Here is a 24111-nt window from a genome sequence, read left to right on the forward strand (position 1 = left end):
AGTTATGTGTATTGAAAATATCTTCTCATAATCTCTGTGCTTCCTTTTCATTCTCAATGGTGATTTACTCTTCAGAAACCCATGTTCTTAGATATAGTCCAATTTTTCAGTTTTCTCTCTTTATGTGTAGTACATTTTGTGTTCTGTTTAAAACATCTTTGTTATTGCAGGGTCACAGAGATATTCTGTGTTTCCTCCTAAAGGCTTTATTGTGTTACCTTTCTCATTTGGATCTGCAATCCCAGAGCTAACTCTTAAACACTGTGCTGTTGACACTACTTTGTGCTGCCTGAAAGAAGCCCACCCCCCACTTTTGTGTGTGTGAGCCATTTTTCAGCATTCTGCAAAGTGAAAGAGAAACGTTTTCATTGCTCTCACAGCTGGGCCTGAAGTACAACAAAGCTTTTGATATGACCAGCGCAGTGCTTTTAATGCACATTTAGTAAAACAAATGATAGTCTTTGTGCTTTGATTTAGTACCAATTGGTAAAATTTTAGTGCTTAAGAATTCTGTAAAAAGGGGGGGGAGTTTATTACTATAAAAAATCTTAAGGGTAAAGAAAACTTTTGTTATTGATGATAACCCGACAGGAGGCTTCCAGATTCTTAAAACTCCTGTGTTCTCTGGGGAGGAAGAGGCTGTTGGGCAGTCCCGTTAGAAGCTGTAGTTTGGAATTTGGGTTTAGGGACATGTCAGTGTTCTTGGTACAGCCAGCCGTGGTTGCTGCTCTGGCTCGACTTCGGTATGCATTGTGTGAAGCACGTAGACATCGTTGCGTTCATGCGGTAGAGGCTTCCTTCTTGGGAAGCATTTGGGAATTTTCAGAACATTTCTTTCTTTTTAAATTGATTTTAGAGAGAGAGGAAGGGAGAGAGAGAAACATCAGTTCGTTGTTCTACTAATTGGTGCATTCATTGGTTGATTCTTGCATGGGGCCTGACCAGGGATCAAACCTACAACTTTGGCATATTGGGACGACACTCCAACCGACTGACTTACCTGGCTAGGCCTCCAGGGCATTTCTGTGTCTTATTTTCATAGATCTGGAGGTGACTCTTGCATCTATGGCCGTTCTTTTGGGAGGAAAAGATACACTATTTCAGTGCCTTTTTTGTTCCATACAGGTATGTCGCAAGTGCTTTACTTAGGTTAAGTTGCTCAGTTCCTCTCTGTAGGCCTATGAATTAGGTGTTACTATCCCCTTGTTACAGCTATGGAACTGAGATTTATAGAAGAGAGACCTTGAGCAGGTTACTTAAAATTCAGCAAGACATGGAACTAGTGTTTAAATCTAGACCTGCTGGTGTTTAAAGATTCTTTCTTCCATTAGAGTGTGTATACCACAGGATAGACTGTAGTGCCTTCCTAGCTTGATTAAGTAACTTGCACATTTAATGAATATTTGTGGGTTGATATGGTACGAATTGTGGGCATATTTTCACCTTTATGGAGAATTAAAAGTTTTGGCCTGGCACATTTTCTCCTATTTCTCTGCGGTGGCAAGATGTGTTCATTTTCAGAATTCTTCTTTAACCTTGTTTTGTAATCTGTTGGTTAGTTTGGTTTTTGCTGCTGTGGTAAGAACTGTTGTAATCGTTGCCTTCTCTGACAGTTTTATGGGTTTGTTTTGAAGAACCTTAAAAAAAAGACCCACAAAACAGAAGAAACTTTTATTTATTTATTTATTTATTTTTGCTAAATATTTCTTTAAGAAGGGTATTTTATGCTGGGTGATACTCTAAATGTGGAATCCTAAATAACCACATTTTTCAACTATCTCAGAGACTGAACTGGCCCCATAACCTTTCTGCCCAAATTGTCATGAAAATTGTCTATGAATTGGAAAGGATAGAACTTAGTTGGTTAAGAGGAGACTCAAATCTGAGATCGTTGAACATTTATTACAGGAACATTTAACTCCTCTGAATGAATTCATGTCTCATGACCCAGACAAATTACAGCCTAGAGTTCTGAAAGAATTTTGGGATGAGATCATTTATTCACTCATTGTCAGTAACCTTTAGGGACTCAAGGAATTACCACAAAATGGCATTTTCAAAACTGAGAAAACAGTAGGAGTTTTACATATGCCTAGTCAAAATCTAGAATGGTTTAAGGACATGGTATTAGGATTTAGAACAGGAAGCTGTAATTATTTAGGGCCCACATGGGCCCACTAAGAATAGGTCGTATTAACCACACTTTCTTTATTAAGGAAGTTGACTAATAGAAGAGGGGAATACTGTCAGCTACCATTTTGGGGTTCAGGAATGTTTTGATGGGCGTGATTAGGATATACTTGGGAATAAGAGAGAAATTTGAGTTCTTCCATGAAGTAGGTGCTACAAAAGTAGAAGTATAGAAAGGAGATACGACTTAATAGCAACACTAAAATGTAAGGCTTTTATAAGTTGGACCTATGGCAGAAGTGTAATTTAGCTGACAAAAAGTTGTGATTTTAGCTTGCATTAATAGATATTGTGAAAAAAGAGCGGGTAGTCCTGTTCCAAACGATGCTGGTTAGACCGCACCTAGGCGCAGCACTGATTTCAGTTCTGGGAGCTAGGGTGGTGAGGGAACTGAAAACCATGTCGTGTGAACTACATTCAAAGGAGCAGATTTGTTTTATGACTAGTAAATGGCTTTGACAATAGGTCCCACAGAAGAATCTCAGAATAACTTGGAGGAAGGAGAAACGACAACATTGTTGGAATACCATAGATTTTGATAGCACTCACTTGAATAATTGTAGATTGGCCAACAGGCACAGAAGTGTATGAATTTCATTCTAGGCAGAGAATAGCATCTGGAAAAGAATGAAGGCATGAAAAGCGTGCCATATTTGAGGAAATACAAGAGAATTAGTACAGATGATGTGTAAAGAGGCGGAGAGGGGTAGTGGGGGTGAGGCTGGGGAAGCTGTCGGGTGCGTTATATGAAGAAAGAGAAACGGGCCTGTGAAGATAAAAGTGATTTGTATAAGTCTTTTTTTTTTAAAGATTTTATTTATTTATTTATCTTTAGAGGGGAAGGAGAGAGGAAGAGAAACATCAATGTATGGTTGTTTTTCGTGCGTCCCCTGCTGGGAGTTGGCCTGCAACTCAGGCATGTGCCCTGACTGGGAATCGAACTGAGATCCTCTGGCTCGCAGGCCCATGCTCAATCCACTGAGCTACACCAGCCAGGGCTGATTTGTATAAGTCTTATTTGTAGTAGGCCTAGAATTCCAGGCTTTCTAACTTATGTTCAAGAGTTCTTTCTCTTTTCCTTCCTTCAGGTATGTTTTTTTTTTAATCTGCATTTAAAAAATTAAAAAATATGTTTATTGATTTGAGAGAGAGAGAAGAGAGAGAGGGAGGGAGGAACATTGATGTGAGAGAGAAACATCAATTGGTTGCCTCTCATACACACCCTGACCGGGGATCAAATTCACAATCTAGGTATGTGCCCTGACTGGGGAAGACGTCCCTCAGCCTTTCAGTGCACGGGACGAAGCTCCAGCCAACCAAGCCACAGCAGCAAGCGTTCATCTGCATATTTTTATTGATAAATTCGACATGTTAAATTTTGTAAATTTAAGGTATATGGCACGTTAACTTAGATACATTTATGTATTATAATGTTATTGCCATTGAAACAGTATTTATCACATTACATCTTTATAGTACAGTGTTATTATCTATGTTCATTATGCTAAGCATTAAATGTCTGTGACATTTACTACTTGGTAGAAGTTTGTACCCTTAAAGACCATTAATCTTATCTCCTCACCACCCCCATCCCCTGGTAACCACCTCTTTTTTTTAAACATGTTTGACTTTGTTAGGTTCCATATATAAGTGATAGCTTATAGCACTTGTCTTTCTGTGTCTGGCTTTTCTCGATTAGCATAATATGCTCCACTTATATTGTTCCAAATGGCAGGATATCATCCTTCCTCATGGCTAAATAATATTCCATCGTGTGTATATACTACATCTTTTTTATCCATTTATCTGTTGATGGCCATTTGGGCTGTTTCCATATCTTGGCTATTGTGAGTAATGCTGTGATAAACATGGGTGTGCGTAAATCTCCTTGAAATCCTGATTTCCTTTCCTTTATGTATGTATATCCAGAAGTGGAATTGCTGGATCTTATGGTAGATGTATTTTTAATTTTTTGAGGAACCCCCGTGTTGTTTTCCATGGTGGTTAGACTGATTTATATTCCTACCAACAGTGTACGGGGGTCCCCTTTTCACCACATCCTCTCTAGCACTTAGACATTAGCTTGACAGATGTGTGCCCTTTAGGGGATTCAGATGGGCTGAAAGATATCTACACTTGATCTCTTGCTACCAAAGTTCTATCCTAGCTGTGGTTTGGAGCAGTCCTATCTGGATAGGTTCTCAGACCCTCCCTTGTTAAAACAGTACATTTTAGAATAAGTAGGTTCATGAGTTGGACTAAGTTGGTGCCTGAAAAATGTCAAGCAGGAGGCAAATGATCAGTAAAAGTAATGTTCGTATATACAAATCTAAAGTAATCTCACGAAGAAAATAGGTTGAGAAAGAACAAATCTGCCTCAAGGGGAAAATAGCAGTAACAGATGGTTTTTATTGCTCTTCCATTGAAAAGCCTGGTGAGCAGCTGTCCTGGGTTAGTTAGTGCCTTAAAGAGGCCCAGTGGCCTGTCCAAGGGCCTTATCGCCTGTACTCTGGGTATTTGTCTCTGAATGTCTGACTCCTGAGCAGCACTGTCAGCTGGTGATGTGGGGCCAGGGTATAGGTTGTTTCTCCAAAGAGCACTGTCTTTCTTCAGTTGATGCTGCAGGAGCTGCAAGTTCACCTCCACTTCGTATACAGAAGAAGTGAGGGAGAGTGATGAGTAGAATGTAGTGTTTGACGGTTTTTGTGCCTACCAAAACACTGCTAGCCTTACTGTGTTTTGAAAAGATGTCTCTATTTTAAAAGTGCTGATTATAATGAAGTGCTCATCCAAAAATAATAGCAAGACTAATGCTCATTTAGTTAGAAATTGGCATTCCCTCCTCTTAATACATTGTGCCCCATCAGTCAGATGACAGGAGGTAACCTCTGATTTGTACAGGGCTCGGAAATCATTGGGAGGAGGGAGAATTGAGATCCTGGGACAGTGCATGAATTGAAAACACGAGTTGGTTCTTCAACATGCACCAGAAATAGAAGTGTGAGTTGGTGGTAATACTGTACTGGTGGGCAGTCTGTTTCAGGAGTGTTTGTAACAGGGAAGATACAGTGACATCTTTTAGTGCTAGAAGTAAACTGATCATAGCATGAGTGGCACGGAATTGGTGACTGGTCACCAATCCAGTGACTAATCAACAGGATCAATTCTAGGATATCCCAGAATGCCAGTATGCAAAGGATAGCATAATAACCTGGCTGTATCAGTTCCCAGAGGACGAGAATTTCATCACTCTTGCTATAGGTAACGTGATTTAAACTGTAGGATTGGTGTTGATGTGGTGAGGTGAGGAAGTTCCTGTGACACTTTGTTTTGGGCTTGTGGTTTCTAACCTTTTTGGGTCAGGGGACCCTTTGAGACTGGCAAAAATTTTGTTCTCTCCCCAGAAAAATACACACATCTTTATACAAAATTTAATGAATCATTTCAGGACTTTAGTGGTTCCTTTGAAGCTTCCCAGCATAAGCATCCCTTGTGTAGCATTATTCAAATGAAACCATTACCAACAGGCAAATAGCAGTACAAATATCAGTTTGTTTCTGGCTTGGTCAAAGTAGAATAAGTAAACAAAGAACCTACTAGAAGTCTTTTTAAGGCATGCAGACTTTAAGGCCCTGGCTGGTTGGTGTAGCTCAGTGGATTGAGCGCGGGCCTGCGAACCAGAGGATCGCAGTTCGATTCCCAGTCAGGGCACATGCCTGGGTTGCAGTCCAGTTCCCTGCAGGCCAACTCCCAGCAGGGGATGCACAAAAGGCAACCATGCATTGATGTTTCTCTCCCTCTCTCCTTCCTCTCTAAAGATAAATAAATAAATAAAATCTTTAAAAAAAAAGGCATGCAGACTTTAAAAAAAGGTCTGCTATGATTTATCTGAACTGTACTCTCCTTATGGCAGACTCACAAAGATAAACTGATACCTAGTTGACTAATTTTTAAGTGTCTGTTAGAAATGGGCCTTAGTTGTGCTATCCAGACCTGCCAGTATTTGTATACCCTGTATGTGTTGGGCAAATAATTAGTTGATGTTTGTAGGAAAATAGGACAATTGTGCTCATGATGTGATAGTCCTAATATTGTTTAACTTTTCAAAGTTCTAAATGTTTATTATTTAGCTTGTGACATGCATACAGGTTTCAGGAGGTAGGGCTAATGTGTGTGTTCCTGAGGCATTAAATTTCTACTGCTTATTCTCAAAACTCAGCCCTTAGTAAAGTGGTGAAAAATTCAATTGATTTTTAATAAAAAATATCTTGGGTTTGTGCATCTCTTTCCTCTGTTGCCTTTCTGACACTATTTATAAGGTAGCTGTAATAAGTGTGATCTGTTCTCAGGTCCCTCATAACACTTCTTTGTACACCTTCTTTCCCGTTGCAGTGAAAACACTATGCTCCCGCTACACTTGCCCAGACTAATACGTAAAAGGACTTCTGCCTGAGATTGGATCTCTGTGGTTCCTTTACTTACAACCTGCCTCTTTATCTTTAACAAGACTTCTTTTTTAGCTTTATTTTTTATTTTATTTTTTTAACAAGACTTCTTTACTCCGCCTGTTGGAAGAAGGGGCGGGCGGTGGAGAGGTGGTGATGGTGAGGACAGAGGACCACTTGTCCCTGTGACTCATAGCCTCCCTTCCTCTGTCTGCGCTACAGGTCAGCTCATCACGTTCGCCTCGGGCTTCATCTCACTGGTCGTTTAAAAGTCTCCTCTTAAATAATCCTCTGTTCTATCCTTTCAGTGCTTATCGTGTCTTAGGGGGCACCTCATAGCCATCTTAGGAAAGTATTTTTTAATTTTATTTTTATTTTAATAGTTTATTTTTATTGTATTTTTCCTTACCATTTATCCCCCTTATACCTTCTTCTACCTTCACCCGCCCCTTCCCCCCCAGAAGATATTTTATTCTAAATGCTTTCATACAGGACATTGGTAACTGCCCTAATTCCTATATATACCATGTCCTCAAATGACATCATTTCATTCAGTGTCATTTTGTTATAATATTGATAAGGGGGGAAAATTGATTTCATGCCAGGGCTTCTGTCTCTCTGGAGTTGGCACATTCTCCCCATTCTGGGTCCTCTCTGAGTACTCTGGCTTCTCCCCATGGTGTGAAGATGTTCGTGTCAGGTGAGTCGGAGCGTCTATGTTATCTGAGTCTGGGGGAGCGTGGGGGGGTGTGTGTGCTCCCTGCGGTGGAATGGCTTCCCGTGCATGGTCAGGTCTTGCCTTGGGCTGTCCGATGGCCACCTGTAATTCTGAACTGGAATAAGTTGGGTGGAATATAATGATCTTACTTGTTTTTATTTTATCTTTCTTTTTTTCTGCCATGTAAGTTTTTTAAATTTTGTTATTGTGAAAACACACACATATATTTCTTCTGGATTATCTTCTAAGAATAGCTGCTCCAGAGAAGGATTACTGGACCAAAATTTAACTGCAAGTTCTGGTTCTAAGTAATGTAAAGAAAGCACACTCTGCCCTCTCTCCCAGTGAACATAGCTGCAAAACCTGGACACATTGCATGGAGCAGCTGTTTGAGGGCTCTCAAAAGTCAGCAGCAACAGTGCATTGAAGAAGACTAGATTTCAAAGTTTCATAGAATTGTGAGTTTGCCATTTTTTTCTGCTCCAGGTGTCTGGACATCACGTGACTTGAATCTGTTTAACTGATATTTATAGGATTCCCAACAACGGTAGAATACACTTTCTTGGCAAGCACCCATGGAACTTTGTGTGAGATAGACCATATCCTATGTCATAAAACACATCTTAACAGATTTAAAAGGTTGAAATCATATGTTGTCTGACGATAATGAAATTAACCAAAAATCAGTAACAAGAAAAATTACAAATATGTGGAAATTAAACAACACATTTATAAATAATATGTGGGTCAAAGAGAAAGTCTGAAAGGAAATTAGAAAATGTTTTCAGCTGAAGAAAAGTGAATATACAACATATAGAAGCTGTGGGACTGAGCTAACATAGCTTATAGGGGAATTTGTAGTATTGTTTTTATTGGAAAAGAAGAAAGGTCTCAAGTTGGTACCTGAAACTTCCACCTTAAAACACTAAAAAAAAAAGCAAAATAAAACCACAAATTGGGTGCTTTAATACAGTTTGTTCTCTCGTTTCTGGAGACTATAGCTTGACATGAAGGTATCACCAGGGGTTGTTTCTTCTGGAAGGTCTGGGGGAGAATCTGTTCCAGGCCCCTCTTCTCACTTCTGGTGGCCGCCCGCGATCCTTCCCACTCCTTGGTTTGTGGTTGCCTCCCCTTCCTCTGCTTCCATCTGACATGGCCTTCTCTCCGAGCGCCTCTGGGTGTCCTTTGCTGTCTCTGTACAAGGACACTCGTATTGATTTAGGGTCCACCGTAATCCAGTATGATCTCATCTCAATTGATTAATTATACCTTATTTCCAATTAAGATCATATGTGACGTCATACCTAAATTTGGGGGTTGGGGAGATGCTACTATTTTATCTTTCTTAAGTGTATATATAACACATTTATTTCAGTTAAATTAGAGTATCATTATTCAGTTATGTTAGAATAATACTATAATATTCAATAATATTAGAAGTGTTTGAGGTCTTTATTTAGAAGTTTGGTGATGTTTTTGTGAACAGAAATATGTAATAGGAGCTTAATTCTAGTTTATATCAATTTGCCCATTGTAATATTGGCTCATTATACATCTTTTTGCTTCAAGTTGCAGTTTCCAAGAACCTATTGATGATGTTGATTGAGGACTTACTGTATGTTCATATATTTTGTAGTTTTTACCGAGGGGATTTTCTAGCCTAGTTAAGGAAGAAATGAGCACACTGACAAAGCTTAGCAGGAAGAAATCCTTATCTTCTCTCAGAACTGAATACAGTTTAAAAATACATTCTGAGAACTTCAGACTATAGACAAGATCATTATGTCATCTGCTTGCTGTTTAATTACTTTGTACTGTAAATTCAGACTTGCCATGAGTGAGTGGGCTCTTTTTAGGTGTCACCAAAATCTCTGAGACAAGCTCTGGAGAGCTGTAGGGCTTTGTTACTACCACTGGTACCAGCGGCCTGCTGATTTTGCCAGTCTTCTTTAGTGAAGATTACCAAATGGTCCTGGCTGGTGTGGTTCAGTGGATTGAGCACTGCCCTGCGAACCAAAAGGTTGCCAGTTCGATTCCCCATCAGCACATGCCTGGGTTGCCAGCCATGTCCTATGTCCTGGATTGGGGGTGTTGGGAGCCTCTGAGAGGCAACTGATCGATGTATCTCTCGATCATTGCTGTTTCTCTCCCTCTCTCTTTTCCTCCCTTCCTATCTCTCTAAAAATAAATAAATAAAATCATTTAAAAAAAGACAACCAAATGTATTTTGAGAGATGAAATTTATTGGAAAGAGTTCCAGAAAAATCAATTTGGAAGAAGGAATCAGGAAATGAGAGGGATTGAAATTGTGGTACTTGTTTTACTAACAAAAAGTTGATCCTTCTCAGGGGTTGAATAAGTGGGCTTCTAACGATGATGGACAGTACCTGAGAGTGGAAGCAAAGGTTTTAGTTTTAAAAGCAATAACTTCCTGACTCTCATCATTGTTAGTTTCTGGACAGGAATTATTACAAATTCTTCTTTTTTTAGAAATTTTTGCATTGCCTCTGGGATGATTTAAGTGAAGGACTGTCTGACTTTAGGTCACCCCAGTTCTGTGTTGATGAAGAATGCATCTTTCTTAGTAATCACCTTTGTGTTTCAAACCAACTTTTTTAAAACTATCGTTGGAACAGAACTTATTATATCAACTAGAGCACGTGAACGGGATCCTGTATGAGTGTGTCTGGGTAGATCAAATAGACTGAAGATCTGGAGCCCCTATGGAATGGTTATTTGTGTGTGTTCTTTTCCTCGTACATTCGATAGTAAGGTCCTTGAGGATAGGCACTTCATCTGGTTCATCTTTGTCCCCATGGTACTTAAGGTCCTTGTATAGCATAATTCCTCAGTAAATAGATGTAGAATTCAATTGAATTGTTCTTGATTATGTTTCCTATGTATTTTTCTGTGGCTCCTACTAAATTTATTTGTTTGAAATGTTTAGGCACATTTGGTTTGTCCCTCACTCCATCATCCCTTAAGAAAAGCAATATTTGGGGCAGCACTAGTGACTTTTGGGTGTAGCACTGGTGATATTATAGTAATTTGGTATTGGTAAGCTCCTCATCCCATTATGCTGTATTGTAATGTTTTTTAAACTGAATTGTAACTGATGGTAGGTCTGCAGTTAGCATATTTAATTTTAATGATATAGAATAGAAATTACGAGAGGGTGTGACACATAGTAAGGGTAAGTATTTTGTGAAATTTTTGTTTTAGATAAATTTAAGTATACATTGTGTCTGTGTATTACTTGATGCTGAAAAATTTATTTCATACTGGAGTCATGGTCAAAATGTTTGAATCACACTATTGTAATACTGTGTTATTTCATTTGTCATATAGCATTATGCCAGTACATACAGGCTTCTAAAGCCAGGGACCGTACCAGCCCTTTCATTTCCAGTACAACTGAAGGTAAAAACAAAAGAAAATTGAGAATACACAAAGCTTTCTGGTTCCTCTTACATGTCTCTTTCGTTGCATTTCGTACCCTTTGACCTTCTAACTTTCTTGCGCCTTGACTAGTAGACTTTCCACATTTGTATCCCTCTAGGTGGTGGGTTCTTTGGTTCTTCCTCTTTTCACTGTAATGTTCTTATTTCAATATGCTCTAATGTTTTTAGGGGGAAGAAGGGGGAAACAAAGGAGTATTTCAGAAATTTCAAATGATTTTGAATTGACAGAATTGCTTGTTAGATTTACCTTGAAATCTGTGTTCTTACTGTTCTTGAGTCTTTTAGTCCCTTTGTATTTTTTTAGAGAACATAGAAATGCATATTTCATTCTGAATTTAAAATCATTTATGCTTCAATGCTGTTATTAGTTGACTTTACGCAAACTAAAGATGACGTACAAAAAAGGATATAATCCTTTATCATTCTTTGTGCTTTCTCCCTTCTCTCCCAAGAAAATTAACCATTGGGTTTGTAGTAATTGTTTTCATTTTAATAGAAAGAAATGATAGCTTTCGGTGTCCAGTATTAACCATGCTAAACTTTTCAGCTTCTTTACTTACCTAAAAACTTCAGTACCTTTCCTCTTCTTAGATGGTTGGCATTTCTCTGTCTTGCTTTGCCTTCATTTCTGTGCATTGCTGGACTACCAAGCTCAGATGTTCGTAATCTGGTGATTTCAAGGGACTTTGTGGAAATGATTTACTTCTTTTTTTTTCTTGTAGGGGAAAATTTTGAGCAGACACCATTGAGACGAACATTCAAGTCTAAGGTCCTTGCACGATATCCTGAGAACGTAGAATGGAATCCCTTTGACCAAGATGCTGTGGGAATGGTTAGTATTTGTTAGCCACAGATATGAGAATTTACAGAGTAAATTTTGAAAAAGGGATTATATGCATATTGTTCATGATTCTGCATTTTGACGAATATATCAAATATTCAGAATACATGTATCAGAATACTGAAAGTTGTAATGTGTTTCTGTTGTGTGAGACAAATACATAGTAATGGATCAGCAAATGTTTTTTGTGGTACTGAGCTATTGGTTGCTTATAGCATTGAGATTATGTGAAGAGTGAAGTTTAAAGTAATTTTCTATCTGTGTTGTATATGTCTGAGTGATGTGGCTGAAATGACCATTTTTGTTTCCTCATAATTTTAGGTAGGACATGTAGAAAAGTACTACTTTCAACAAGCTAACCTTTATTGAGTCACCTGTGCTAGGCACTGTGATACGCATTTTACATGAATTAACTCATTTAATTTCATTAATATCCCTTATGTAGATAATATTAAGTAAACATACAGACATATACAATATTTTATAAGTGAGGAAAGTAATATCCAAAGAGGTTAAGTCATGTGTCCAAGGTCACATGGTAGAAGCAATTGAGCTGGAATTTGAACACCATAGTCTGGTTCTAGAGCTCTGTTCTTAACTGCATATTTGTATCAGTACTACTTCTGTTAATTTTTAATAGCTTTTTATAGTTTTTAGAGGATGATCTTGCTCAATACACACAGTAACCCTGTGAAATAAGCAGAGTATACTGTATTACCTTTATTTCACAGATGAGGTAACTGAGTTTTAGAAAGCCTCAAGGATTTGATGCCTAAACGAGTGCTTATTTAATTTTAACATGTTATGTTCTTTTTGAAATTATACTTTATTGATTATGCTATTGCAGTTGTCTTGATTTTTTTCCCCCTTCGACCCTCTTACCATTACAGCACGCCCCACTCTCTCAGGCAATCCCTCCATCATTGTTCACATCCATGGGTCACGTGTATGAGGTCTTTGGCTACTCCATCTCCTGTCCTGGACTTTACATCCCCATGGCTATTCTGTAACTACCTATTTGTACTTCTTAATCCCCTCACCTCTTCACCCATTCTCCCCCTCCCCCCTCAAATCTGGCAACCTTCTGGTACCTAACTTCTTTTCCTTTGCTTTTAAGATTTACCAGGCCAGTCAGCTGCAAAGAGTGGCTGTGGCCACTGACCACCAACCTCTGCCCTCTGTGTAGGATCAGCTGTGCAGGGGCAGGGTGCTGGTCTGTGGCTATCCACCGGGTGCATTGGACCTGGGGTTTCCTGGGTGGTGCAGGCCAAGGTCAGCCCTCACTGGTGTTTCTCCCTGGGGCACCTGAGCTATAAAGCAATCTGAGATGGCTGCTATACTTGTGCTGTGCTTGGAGATTCCCAGGTGAAGCCAAGCTGTGAATCTAAGCTGGCTGCTGCTAGTGTCGTACCTGGGGCTCACTGAAGCCCGCTTTTGATTGATTGATAGGATTTAGGAGTCAAGATGAGCCATTCTTAGGGAGAAGCAGCTCGGGTGGGTCCGTAAGTTGGGTGGGGTAGAGCCTCTGTGAATCTCCAAGGTGGATCACACAGTGTTAGCCAGGTCAATGGAGTCTCAGACATGGCACTAGCCTACCAGCTCTGTTGGGGGAGGGCTCGCAAAGGGACGGTGGCCTCTGCTCACCTCGATGCCAGACTTTAGTTTTTCCTGGTATACCACTGGTGCCTTTCAAGCTGCCACCCCAGTGCTGGAGCCCAGAGGGAGTGAGTCAGAGTAGGTGAGTCCATGTGTGGGTTCCCCAAGAGAAACTGCTTAGGGCTCCATCAGCCTCCTCCACTGACTCAACCCCCATTGGTTAAATTGTGGGAACTTATCTTCTTGCACTGGAACCCTGGGCTGGGGGTTCTGGTGTGTGTCTGGGACTCCTCGCTCCTGGGATATCCCTCCTGAATTTTTTTATGTGTGGGTGTGGGGCCAGCCCATTTTGCATCTGTGCCCCTCCTATCAGTCTGGATGGATGTGGTTGCTTCGATTCCATTGTTATCAGACTTCCATTCAACTTTATTTCTGACCTTCCTTAGTAATAGTTGTTCTATATTTTAGGTGCAATTTTGATGTGGTTGTGTGAAAAGGCAAGGCATGCCTGCCTACTTTGCTATCTTGACCGTAAGCCAACATGTTACAGTCTAAAAACACATAGGCTTTGGGAAGTCAAGTTCAAGAATAATGGATATAACATAATGTAGGTCATAGTATTTGTTAAATTAAGTTGCTGGTAGTTTGTATAGCTAGGTTTATATAAAATGAAAATAAGGACTTATGATTCAGGTCGATCTGATTAGTTACCCAAGTTTCTTTACTCTGTACAAATACATAGTATTAGATCAGCAAACTTTTTTTTGTGGGATTGAGCTACTGGTTGCTTATACTATTGAGATGCTTATAGCACCTGAGTTAAAGTGAAAAAAGAACATTTTTTAAAGATTTTATTTATTTATCTTTAGAGGGGGAAGGGAAGGAGAGAAATATCAATGCATGGTTGCCCTCCGTGCATCCCCTGCTGGAAACCGGCCTGCAACCCAGGCATGTGCCCTGACCCGGAATTGAACCGCGATCCTCTGGTTCACAAGCCCGAGCTCAATCCACTGAGCTACACCAGCCAGGGCAAAAAAAAAAAAAGAACATCTTTATCCTGATTGTTGTCTCCTTGTTTTGTGTGAAATGAGCACCCTTTTTTCTATGAACAGAGAAGGTGTTACTGATGATAAAGTTCTGTGAGCTGATAGTCTTAAACCTGATTTAATTTATTTTTAGGTACAAAGCTGCACCTGCCTGGTTTTTAGATATATTTCTAGCATCATCTCTCAATACATGCTGTCGTGCCGCTTTCTTTTACCTCATCTTGTGCATTTCCTTCCTGCCCCTCAAAACCCTTCTTTTCCTTGTCCACCTGATGAATTCTAACGTAACCTTGTCTGTGAAGCCTTTTCTGATGTTCCTAGGCTGAGTTGTCTGTGCTTTGTTTCCTGACACTTTATATATATTTCCGTATAGTCCTGATAACTCCATTATCACTGTATTTTCTTGTGTTTCTTGTTTATTTTTTAAAAGATTTTATTTATTTATTTTTAGAGAGAGGGGGGAGGAGAAAGAGGGGGAGAGAAACATCACTGTGTGGTTGCCTCTCATACGCCTCCTAACTGGGACCTGGCCCATAACCCAGGCATGTCCCCTACTCTGGGAATCCAGTCGGCAACCCTTGGGCTCGCAGGCTGGTGCTCAGTCCACTGAGCCACACCAGCCAGGGCAGTGTTTCTTATTTAGAATGAGAGATCTTTAGAGCAGATATTCTGCTGTGTTGATCTTGCTATCCCAAACATCCAGGACAGTGGCTGCTCTATAAGTAAATAAATAGTGATGGGTTTCTGCAAAGAGGGTCAGTAGTGATAATTCTCACCACCTGTTTTCTTGTTATCTTTTGCAGCTGTGTATGCCCAAAGGGCTGGCATTCAAGACGCAGGCTGATCCCAGGGAGCCCCAGTTCCATGCCTTTATTATCACAAGGGAGGATGGCTCTCGGACATTTGGGTTTGCCCTCACGTTTTATGAGGAGGTGACTAGCAAGCAGATCTGCAGTGCAATGCAGACGCTCTACCACATGCATAATGCTGAGTATGATGTCATATATGCTCACTCTGCTGATGGCCGAGACCACAGTGACATGGAGGATGGTGAAGGCACTCCTGGGACCAAGCTGCAGCGATTCAACTCCTATGACATTAGCCGAGACACGCTGTATGTCTCTAAATGCATCTGCCTCATCACACCCATGTCCTTCATGAAAGCATGTCGGAGTGTTCTGGAACAACTTCACCAGGCAGTCACTTCACCTCAGCCCCCTCCACTGCCCCTCGAGAGCTACATATACAATGTACTCTACGAGGTGCCACTCCCACCTCCTGGCCGGTCCTTGAAGTTTTCTGGGGTCTATGGGCCAATAATCTGCCAGAGACCAAGTACCAATGAGCTTCCCCTATTCGACTTTCCTGTCAGAGAGGTCTTTGAACTGCTTGGGGTGGAGAACGTGTTTCAGCTTTTTACTTGTGCTCTTCTGGAGTTTCAAATCCTGCTCTACTCACAGCGTAAGTCAGTGCTTACTAGAGCTCTTTTCCTGTGTAGGTCCTCCCTTCTCATGTCAGAAACAGTGGGGCTGACTATAAAGATCAAGGGCTGTTATAATTTAAGCAAAACTCAGATCTTTTTCAGGTCTGTGGTAGATGGGAAACCAGTGGACCATGAGAGGGAAAAGGAGGGAGAAAGAGAGGGAGAGAAACATCGGTGTGTGAGATATACGTTGATTGGTTGCTTCTTGCACATCCCCAACTGGGGACCCGGCCAGCAACTCAGGCGTGTACCCTGACTGGGACTCGAATCAGCGCCAGTGCTCAATCCACTGAACCACACTAGCCAGGGCAGGGTTCCATTTCTGGTTGGCTGTTATCCTGGCCTTCTGTCGGGCACTCCAGTCTGTGAGGGGAACTGTGCGTCCTGATAATAATCTCTTCTGGCTGATGTTAAATAGGGGCGGAAGGCGATGTTCATGGGATGCTGACTTTTTCTCAGTTCTGTTCTATCATTCCGAAGGGTTATTTCTGCCCTTCCTTGACTCGACAGTAAAATTAAAGATTTACAATGATCATTCATATACAGGGTTGAGCAAAAGTAGGTTTACACTAATAATGCAAATAAATAACATAATAAATAAGTGATAGTACAAGAATAAACTGTGTTTCACATACTCACGACTGTAAACCTACTTCTGCCCACCCCTGTATTTGAAAAAGAAAATGAGGATGTGTTGCTTCTTTCTGTTGTTTGTTATAGCTGTTTTTGTAAGTGAGAGGTTACATGAGTGTGAGCAGCAGATTTGTACTTAATAATGGAGGTCAGAAGAAAACAGATGTTGATTGAATGACCCAGACAAGTAACATAAAATTCATTTGCTCAGTATGTATTTATGGAGAGCCTGCTGTGTGCCAGGTATTGACCCAGGGTCTAGAGATGCAGTGGTGGACAAAACAGGTCAAAATTCTTCCTACAATGGAACTTATATTTTAGTGGGGAGAGAGAGGTAAATAAATAAATAAATAAATAAAATGTATAGTCTGTAAGCTGATATTGTGGTCCACGGAGAAAAATAAAATAGGAAGAGGACAGTGTTTGTGGAAGGGAACTGTCCATTTTTAATAGAGTGATCAGTTCAGGCCTCTCCAAGTGATCCATCTTAATAACTGTAGGGGAAGTAATTAAGCAAAGGGCGCAGGAAGTGTAAAGGTTCGGAGACAAACGTGTTTGCTTTGTCCAGGAACAGTGGGGAAGCTGGTGGGTGAAATGGAGTGAGAGGGGAGTGTAGTAGCAGATGGTGTTAGAGACCTAAAAGGACGCCAGATTGTACAGAGTCTTGCAGGCCATTGTAAAGCCTTTGTTATTCTGAGATGCATAGTCATGGGAAGTTTTAAGGTTTTGACTTTTTATTTTAAAATAAAGTCCAGCTTATGAAAGTTTCAAGAAGTATTCAAAGAACTGTTTGAAGAACAATTCACCAGTTGTTAACATTTGGCCACATTTGTTTTATCATTCCTCTCTTTTCCTCTCTCTGGTATAATTTTTATTTACTTTTTAAAAATTATTTTTATTGTATTTTGTCCATTACCATTTATCTGCCTCCTCCTCACTGCAGTTACTGCTGTTGTTGGTGTCCATGAGTTGTTTCTCTCTTTTTTCTCAATCCCTGCATACCCTCTCAGCTTCTCCCAGAACTACACCCTGCTTTCTGTCTATGAGTTGTCTTCTATTTTGCTTGATAGTTCAATTTGTGTTCATTAGATTCCAAATACGAGTGAAATAATTGCTATTTGTCTTTCTCTGACTGGCTTATTTCACTTAGCATAGTGTTCTCCAGGTCCATCCATGCATCCTTCTCTCTCTGACGTGTGTGAACTTAGCCAAACCATTGAGAGTCATTGTAGGCACCATGTCCATTGATTCCTAAGTGCTTCAGCTCTTATTTCATAAGAACAAGGACATTTTCTTATGTAACCATAGTATGATCACCAAATCTAGGAAATTTAATATAGATACCATCTATATTCAAGTTTTACCATTGTCCAAAAATGTCTGTTACAATGATTTTTATTCCTGAGCTATGAGCTAGTCTATAACATGCATTGCTTTTGTCAGTTCTTTATGTCTTTTGTGATATTGATCTTTTTGAAGAGTACAGGCAAGGTATTTTGTGAAATATCCTTCAGTTTGGGTTTGTCTGATGTTTTCTCATTAGATTCAAGTCATAAGTTTCTGGCTGGAATGTCTCAGAAGTGATCTTGTGATTCTCTCAGTGCATTCTATGAGGAGGCACGAACTGTCTATTTTATCATTATAGAAGGCACATGATGTCATTTTGTCCTATTTTTGGTAATGTTAATTTGATCACTTGGTTAAGATTAAGATGATGTCTGCCGAATTTCTGAACTGAAAAGTTATCTTTTTCCCCCTTTGTAATTAATAAGTAATTTGTGGGAGGTACTTTGAAACTCGATGCTGTTCCTCTTCAGAGTTTTGCCAAATGGCTTTAACATCCATTGACAATTCTAATTGGAATTAGTTACTACTTTCATGGTTACAAAATGGTTGTTTTCTTTCCTAACTCTATCTATACTGTATTTCTTAATTGGCATTTTACTATAAGGAAGAACATTTCATCTCTTTTGTTTCTTTATTATTGTATAGACTCATAGATTTTAATTTTACTCAGTAGGTTATACATTACTGTAAGTATTTATTTTGGTGCTCAAATTGTCCCAGATTTCATCCGTGGGCAAAGGAATGATGTTTAACCTAGAACAGTGGCTGGTATATAATGGGTACTCAATAAATGTTTGTTGAATGAATGAATAACTTAGGCTTATTAATAGGAACACTGTTGCTACTGTATTAAGAGTCTACTCCCAAAGTGGCTACGGAGGAAAGCAAAGGGTCCAGTTAGGAGGTCATTGCAGTAATCCAGGTAAGAGATGATGTTGGCTGTGCTGGTGAAAGTAGCAGAAGTAACAATGAAGTCATATGAAATGGTTGGATTCTGGATGTAATTTGAAGGTGAAGTAATAGAGACTACATTGAATTGAAGGGCACATACCCCATCTAAACTGGATAGCCAGTAATTACCTCCAGTTGATTTTTTGTGGGAATGCTGGCCTAATGTTGTTAATCTTCCAATATTTCATGAGGGCCCAGATTAAAAAAAATTATTTATTTATCTCTAGAGGGGAGGGGAAGGAGAGAGGGAGAAAAATATCAATGTATGGTTGCCTCTCATGCGTTCCCTGCAGGGAACTGGCCTGCAGCCCAGGCATGTGCCCTGACTGGGAATTGAACCGAGATCCCTTGGCTCAATCCACTGAGCTACACCAGCCAGGGCAGGGCCCAGATTTTTAATGTTAAATCTCTGATTTTTAAACATTGGCAACAACATTCTTGTTAGACGCTGCAGGCCAAACGAAAATCACCTGTTGGCTGAATAGGGTTCCTGAGGCTTCATCTTGCAACTTCTGATTTAGAATATGAAGGTTCAGGCTCCTTTCTCTGGGTGAAGTATAGATTTGCACAAGTCATGTTGCTTTCTTAGTTATGGTTTCTTGACTAGAGCTTGGCGAAAATACTTTGAAACAGTGACTTAGCTGAATAGTGAAGACTGGTTTTAAACAGAGCAGAGAGGAGGAAACCAAACTGGATAGGATGTTAGAAAGTGCAGTAGCATTTAAGTAACTGTAATACAGAGAGGATGTTTAGAGGCAGCAAAAGGAAGATTAAAACTGGAAATGTGACAGGTAACACTTTCCCATCAGAGCTTCTAGTATTTCCCAGAGTATGGGTTATTGTATCCATAATACAAAGACAGCGGAGGTTTGCGTGTAGAATCAAAGTGAACTCAGGATGCAAAGTGATGCTTATCACTGTCAACAAAAGGTTATTCCAAAAACTTCCTGGGCATTGTCGAGCGTGGCTGCAGCTAAAATGAAGTGGCCTTTTTTGGATTTTGGTTATACTCTTTATTATTAATAGAGTATTATAGACAATTCACATTGCTTTTCCTGAAGTAGTTTTATTTATGATTCAAAGGCCTTATGTGGATGGAAATTTATCTGGTCCTCCAAAAACATGCCATGACCACTTACAGTTGGTGTTGCCCACTGCATGTCTTGACTTCTGAATAGAAAAGAGGTGTTAGGGGAAAGGGAGCAGGTGAAATTGTAAGACTCTGAAAGTCTAACCCTTTGGATGACTTATGTGGCAGTTAGGAATGATTTTTTTTTAAATTTGCGTAGCTCGGTTTCTTTACTACTGGATAATATTTGTTCTTTAGGTTATATAGAGTTAGTTTTTTTAAAAATAGCTTATTTTTTAGTGGATGTTTCAAAATTACCTATAGAGCAGATATGTAATTTTCTGTGACTTGGTAATGAATTGAATAATTGAAAAAGTCATTGAAGTCTGGGAATCTTAAAAATGATACATACATCTATTAAAACATGAGTATATAGTCACCAATCTCACTATAGTCACTTTGTCCCTATATGCCACTGGTGCCTTTCAAGCTGCTACCCGGTGCTGGAGCTCAGAGGGCATGAGTCAGAGTAGGTAAGTCTGTGTGTGGTTTCTTTAAGAGGAACTTCTTAGGGCTCCAGAATTTTCTTCCACTGACTATCCCTGCTGGTTTTTGCAGCCAGAAATTGTGGGACTTATCTTCCTTGCACTGAAATCCTAGGCTGGGGGTTCTGGTGTGTCTCTGGGACTCCTTGCTCCTGAGATATCCCTCCCAAATTTTTATTTATTTTTACTTTTTATTTTTAACTTTTTTGCATTTTTAAAAAAATATATATTTTATTGATTATACCATTAAAGTTGTTGTTCTATTCCCCCCTTTCATTTTTCTCCACGCTGCACACCCCCTCCCCCACCATTCCCCCCTTTTAGTTTATGACCACGTGTCTCAAGTTCATTAGATTCTATATTTCCCCTACTATTCTTGCCCTCCCCCCTATCTATTTTCTACCTACTGTCTATGCTATTTTCTGTACCTTCTCCCCCCATCTCCTCCTCCCACTCCCCTCTTGCTGACCCTCCACGTGTTCTCCATTTTTACGGTTCCGCTCCTGTTCTAGCTGTCCTCTTGGTTTGCTTTTGTTTTAGGTGTGGTTGTTAATAAGTGTGAGTTTGCTGTCCTTTCACTGTTTGTATTTTTCATCTTCTTTTTCTTAGATAAGTCCCTTAAGCATTTCATATAATAAGGGCTTGGTGATGATGAACTCCTTGAACTTGACCTTATCTGAGAAGCACTTTATCTGTCCTTCCATTCTAAATGAAAGCTTTGCTGGATAAAGCAATCTTGGCTGTAGGTCTTTGGATTTCATGACTTGGAATACTTCTTTCCAGCCCCTTCTTGCCTGTAAGGTCTCTTTTGAGAAATCTGCTGACAGTCTGGTGGGCACTACTTTGTAGGTGACTGTCCCCCTATCTCTTGCTGCTTCTAGGATTCTCTCCTTCATTTTAATCTTGGGCAATGTAATTATGATGTGCCTTGGTGTGTTCCTTCTTGGGTCCAACTTCTTTGGCACTCTCTGAGCTTCCTGGATTTCCTGGAAGTCTATTACCTTTGCCAGATTGGGGAAGTCTCCTTTATTATTTGTTCAAATATGTTTTCCACTCGTGGCTGTTTCTTTTCCCCGTCTGGTACCCCTATAATTCGGATGTTGGAATCTTTAAAGATGTCCTGGAGGTTCCTAAGCCTCTCCTCATTTTTTTGAATTCTCGTTTCTTCATTCTTTTCTGGTTGGATGTTTCGTTCTTCCTTCTGGTCCACTCCATTGATTTGAGTCCCAATTTCCTTTCCATCACTGTTGGTTTCCTGTGCATTTCCCTTCATTTCAATTAGTTTAGCCTTCATATGTTCCTCTAATTTGTGACTATAATCAACCAGTTCTGTGAGCATCCTGATCACCAGTGTTTTGAACTGTGCATCTCAGAGGTTCGCTATTTCTTGGTTGCTTAGAGTTATCGGCTCTGGGGCTTTGAGTTCTTCTTGAGCCATATTTTGGACTGTTTGTGCCTGTTACGTATGAGGAGCGGAGCCCTAGGTGTTCACCGGGGCAGGGCAACTCAGTCGCTGGGTTGTGACGCAGTATGTGGGGGTGGGGTCAAAGGAAATCAATGGCGGTCCCCTCTGCCTCCTCACGCTGCTGGGACCGCGAGGTCCGTCTCACTGCTCACTCCTTTGCTTGGTTAATCTGCGCGCTTGCGAATGTGCAACCGCACTCAGCCTGCCCCGCACCCTCACTGGGTCCGCGATTCTACCCCAGCTGCCTGCGCGCCTGGGTCACCTGGGTTGCCTAGGTCAGGGGATCCTTCCTGCCCGACCCTTTTCTGCTGCTGGTTCCGCCCCTCCTACTGGTCCGGTTGAACGGTTCGTTGTTGTCGGATTTCCGTATAGTTCAGCTTTCTGTTCTTTGGCTGCGTCTTTGTTTACTAAACCTTTGTTGTATTCATACTTGGTTGTGGGAGAAGGCACAGTGTTTCCACCTACGCCTCCATCTTGGCGGAATCCCCAAATTTTTATCCACTGCAGGTGGGTGAGAGAGCAGCTTATTCTATATCTGTGCCTCTCCTACTAGTCTGGATGGATGTGGTTTCTTTAATTCCATAGATGTCAGACTTCATTCAACTCGATTTCTGATGGTTCTGAGTGATGTTTTAGTTGCAATTTTGATGTGGTTGTGGGAGGAGGTGAGCCATGTCTGCTTATGCCTCCATCTTGCCCGGAAGTGGGTTGTAATATTTAAATTTATATACACACATATACATATATATATACACATTATGATATCTTAAGATTACTTTAATATACCTATTCATATGTGGTTTAAATATGTATGTTAAAACTTGGAAAAAAGCATTTCGATCATATGGTAGAAACCTAAAACATTATAAAAGGGTGTGTAGTGAAGTATAAGACTTGCACCTCTGGCCCCTGGTTCTCCTTCAGGGAGATTGGCACTATTTTCCTGTTTCCTTGCATTGTTATGCATATACAACATGTGTATATATGGGAGCATATGAATCATTGTTTTGCACTTCTTGAATTTAGTAATGTATCTTGGAGATATGAGGACATAGAGATTAGGTTGTTTGCTAAGAACAAAGAGTACATGAGAAACATCCTTATTCATGTAGTTTTCATAGAAGTACAAATATTCAAGGGCAGTTTATAGTTAAGTTTCTAATGTGTAAGAACTGCCCAACAGTTTGAGTGGCTTAACTGTAGAGCGATCCCAAGTCTGTATTCTTTGCCCAGAGACATGCCATAAAATGTGCTAATTCTGTCTTCCTCACTGCTTAGTGGTGGTTGTAATCCCAGAATGTTTTGCATTATCTGTTTTTGTTAAAAGTTATTACACATTAAACATTATGGGAGCTGTGAGAGAACCTTGGCAGTTGTGTGAAACTGAAGTGTCTCCAGTTGATTTTGATTGGCTGAAATGCTTTGGGACAAATGACCTTCAGCTGTTTCCTATTTATTGGTTTCACCTTCTGGGAACCATGTGCACACAGGCAGGCAGTGGCAAAGGAGGTACTGATTCTATCATGTGTATTGGTGTGTAGAGATGGATTTTGTGCTGTTACTTACACACATCCTAGTGTGGGTACCACAGATTGCTGTATCCCTGAGGCATTGTTTATTAGGTCATTCTTCAAGATGGGTTGTAAATATAAAAAAGTAGAGAAAAAAGAAACCCACAACTCACACAAATCAAAAAGGCTATAAAATTCCAAATTTTTATTATCTATAAAGCCAAAGCACATAAATGGAAAGCAGTTTAGTGTTGAAAGAGGTTGTCTCTCACCTCCAGAGTGTTTTGTTTCTAACAATACCATAGTGTCAAGGGCATCACAAGGAATTCTTCAGAGATTTCAGTCTGATGCGAATAAAGTTATCCACTGTAGCAGAAATAAGTGGGCTGAAAATTTCAGATACTAGATGAGATTCATCCAGAAGAGTAAGGGAAAACCAGAACTGGACTTCTGTGCTATTGAAAAACCGGCTTTTGTGCAGCAGAGAAAGCCCCTTTCAGACTCTAGCATGCCCTGCTTTGTGATTGCAGAGTAGACCTTCACAGACACTGTAGCTAGAGCCCAGGAAGACTCATGACACAGGCATTTCAGGGACTCCTTCACTCAGAGTGTGTCTGTCCTCTGTTAGATGTTACTGTCCTGGAGCAGACGTGCCAGGAATTCCAGCCACATAAAGCACCTGCTTTATTGACTCTGGGTGAGAGAAAGAGGAAGTTTTAAAATTTTTTTCGTGATTGAAAAGGCCTGTGGTACGTCCTGCCTCTCTAATTTTTAAAAATCCAGAAATGGTATATGTGTGTGTGAGTGTGT

The 24111-nt window shown here is 40.2% G+C and overlaps 1 protein-coding gene across 3 annotated transcripts in view; it reads left to right on the forward strand.

Moving 5' to 3' along the window:
- Positions 1–24111, forward strand: part of DENND5A (DENN domain containing 5A) — an 85115-nt gene that overhangs the window by 10844 nt on the left and 50160 nt on the right. Inside the window, exons 2-4 of one of the 3 annotated variants that reach the window (XM_037050106.1) lie at positions 10702–10773; positions 11537–11646; positions 15101–15758. The exons of 1 other annotated variant lie outside the window; for it this stretch is intronic. In XM_037050106.1, coding sequence (XP_036906001.1) covers positions 10702–10773; positions 11537–11646; positions 15101–15758 — 840 coding nt within the window. The remainder of the gene's footprint in view (positions 1–10701; positions 10774–11536; positions 11647–15100; positions 15759–24111) is intronic. One more of the 3 variants, XM_037050107.1, reaches the window with a different exon arrangement.

This window comes from Sturnira hondurensis, unplaced genomic scaffold (genome assembly GCF_014824575.4).
Source record: "Sturnira hondurensis isolate 20B ecotype Veracruz unplaced genomic scaffold, ASM1482457v3 Scaffold0006505, whole genome shotgun sequence".
NCBI lineage: Eukaryota > Metazoa > Chordata > Mammalia > Chiroptera > Phyllostomidae > Sturnira > Sturnira hondurensis.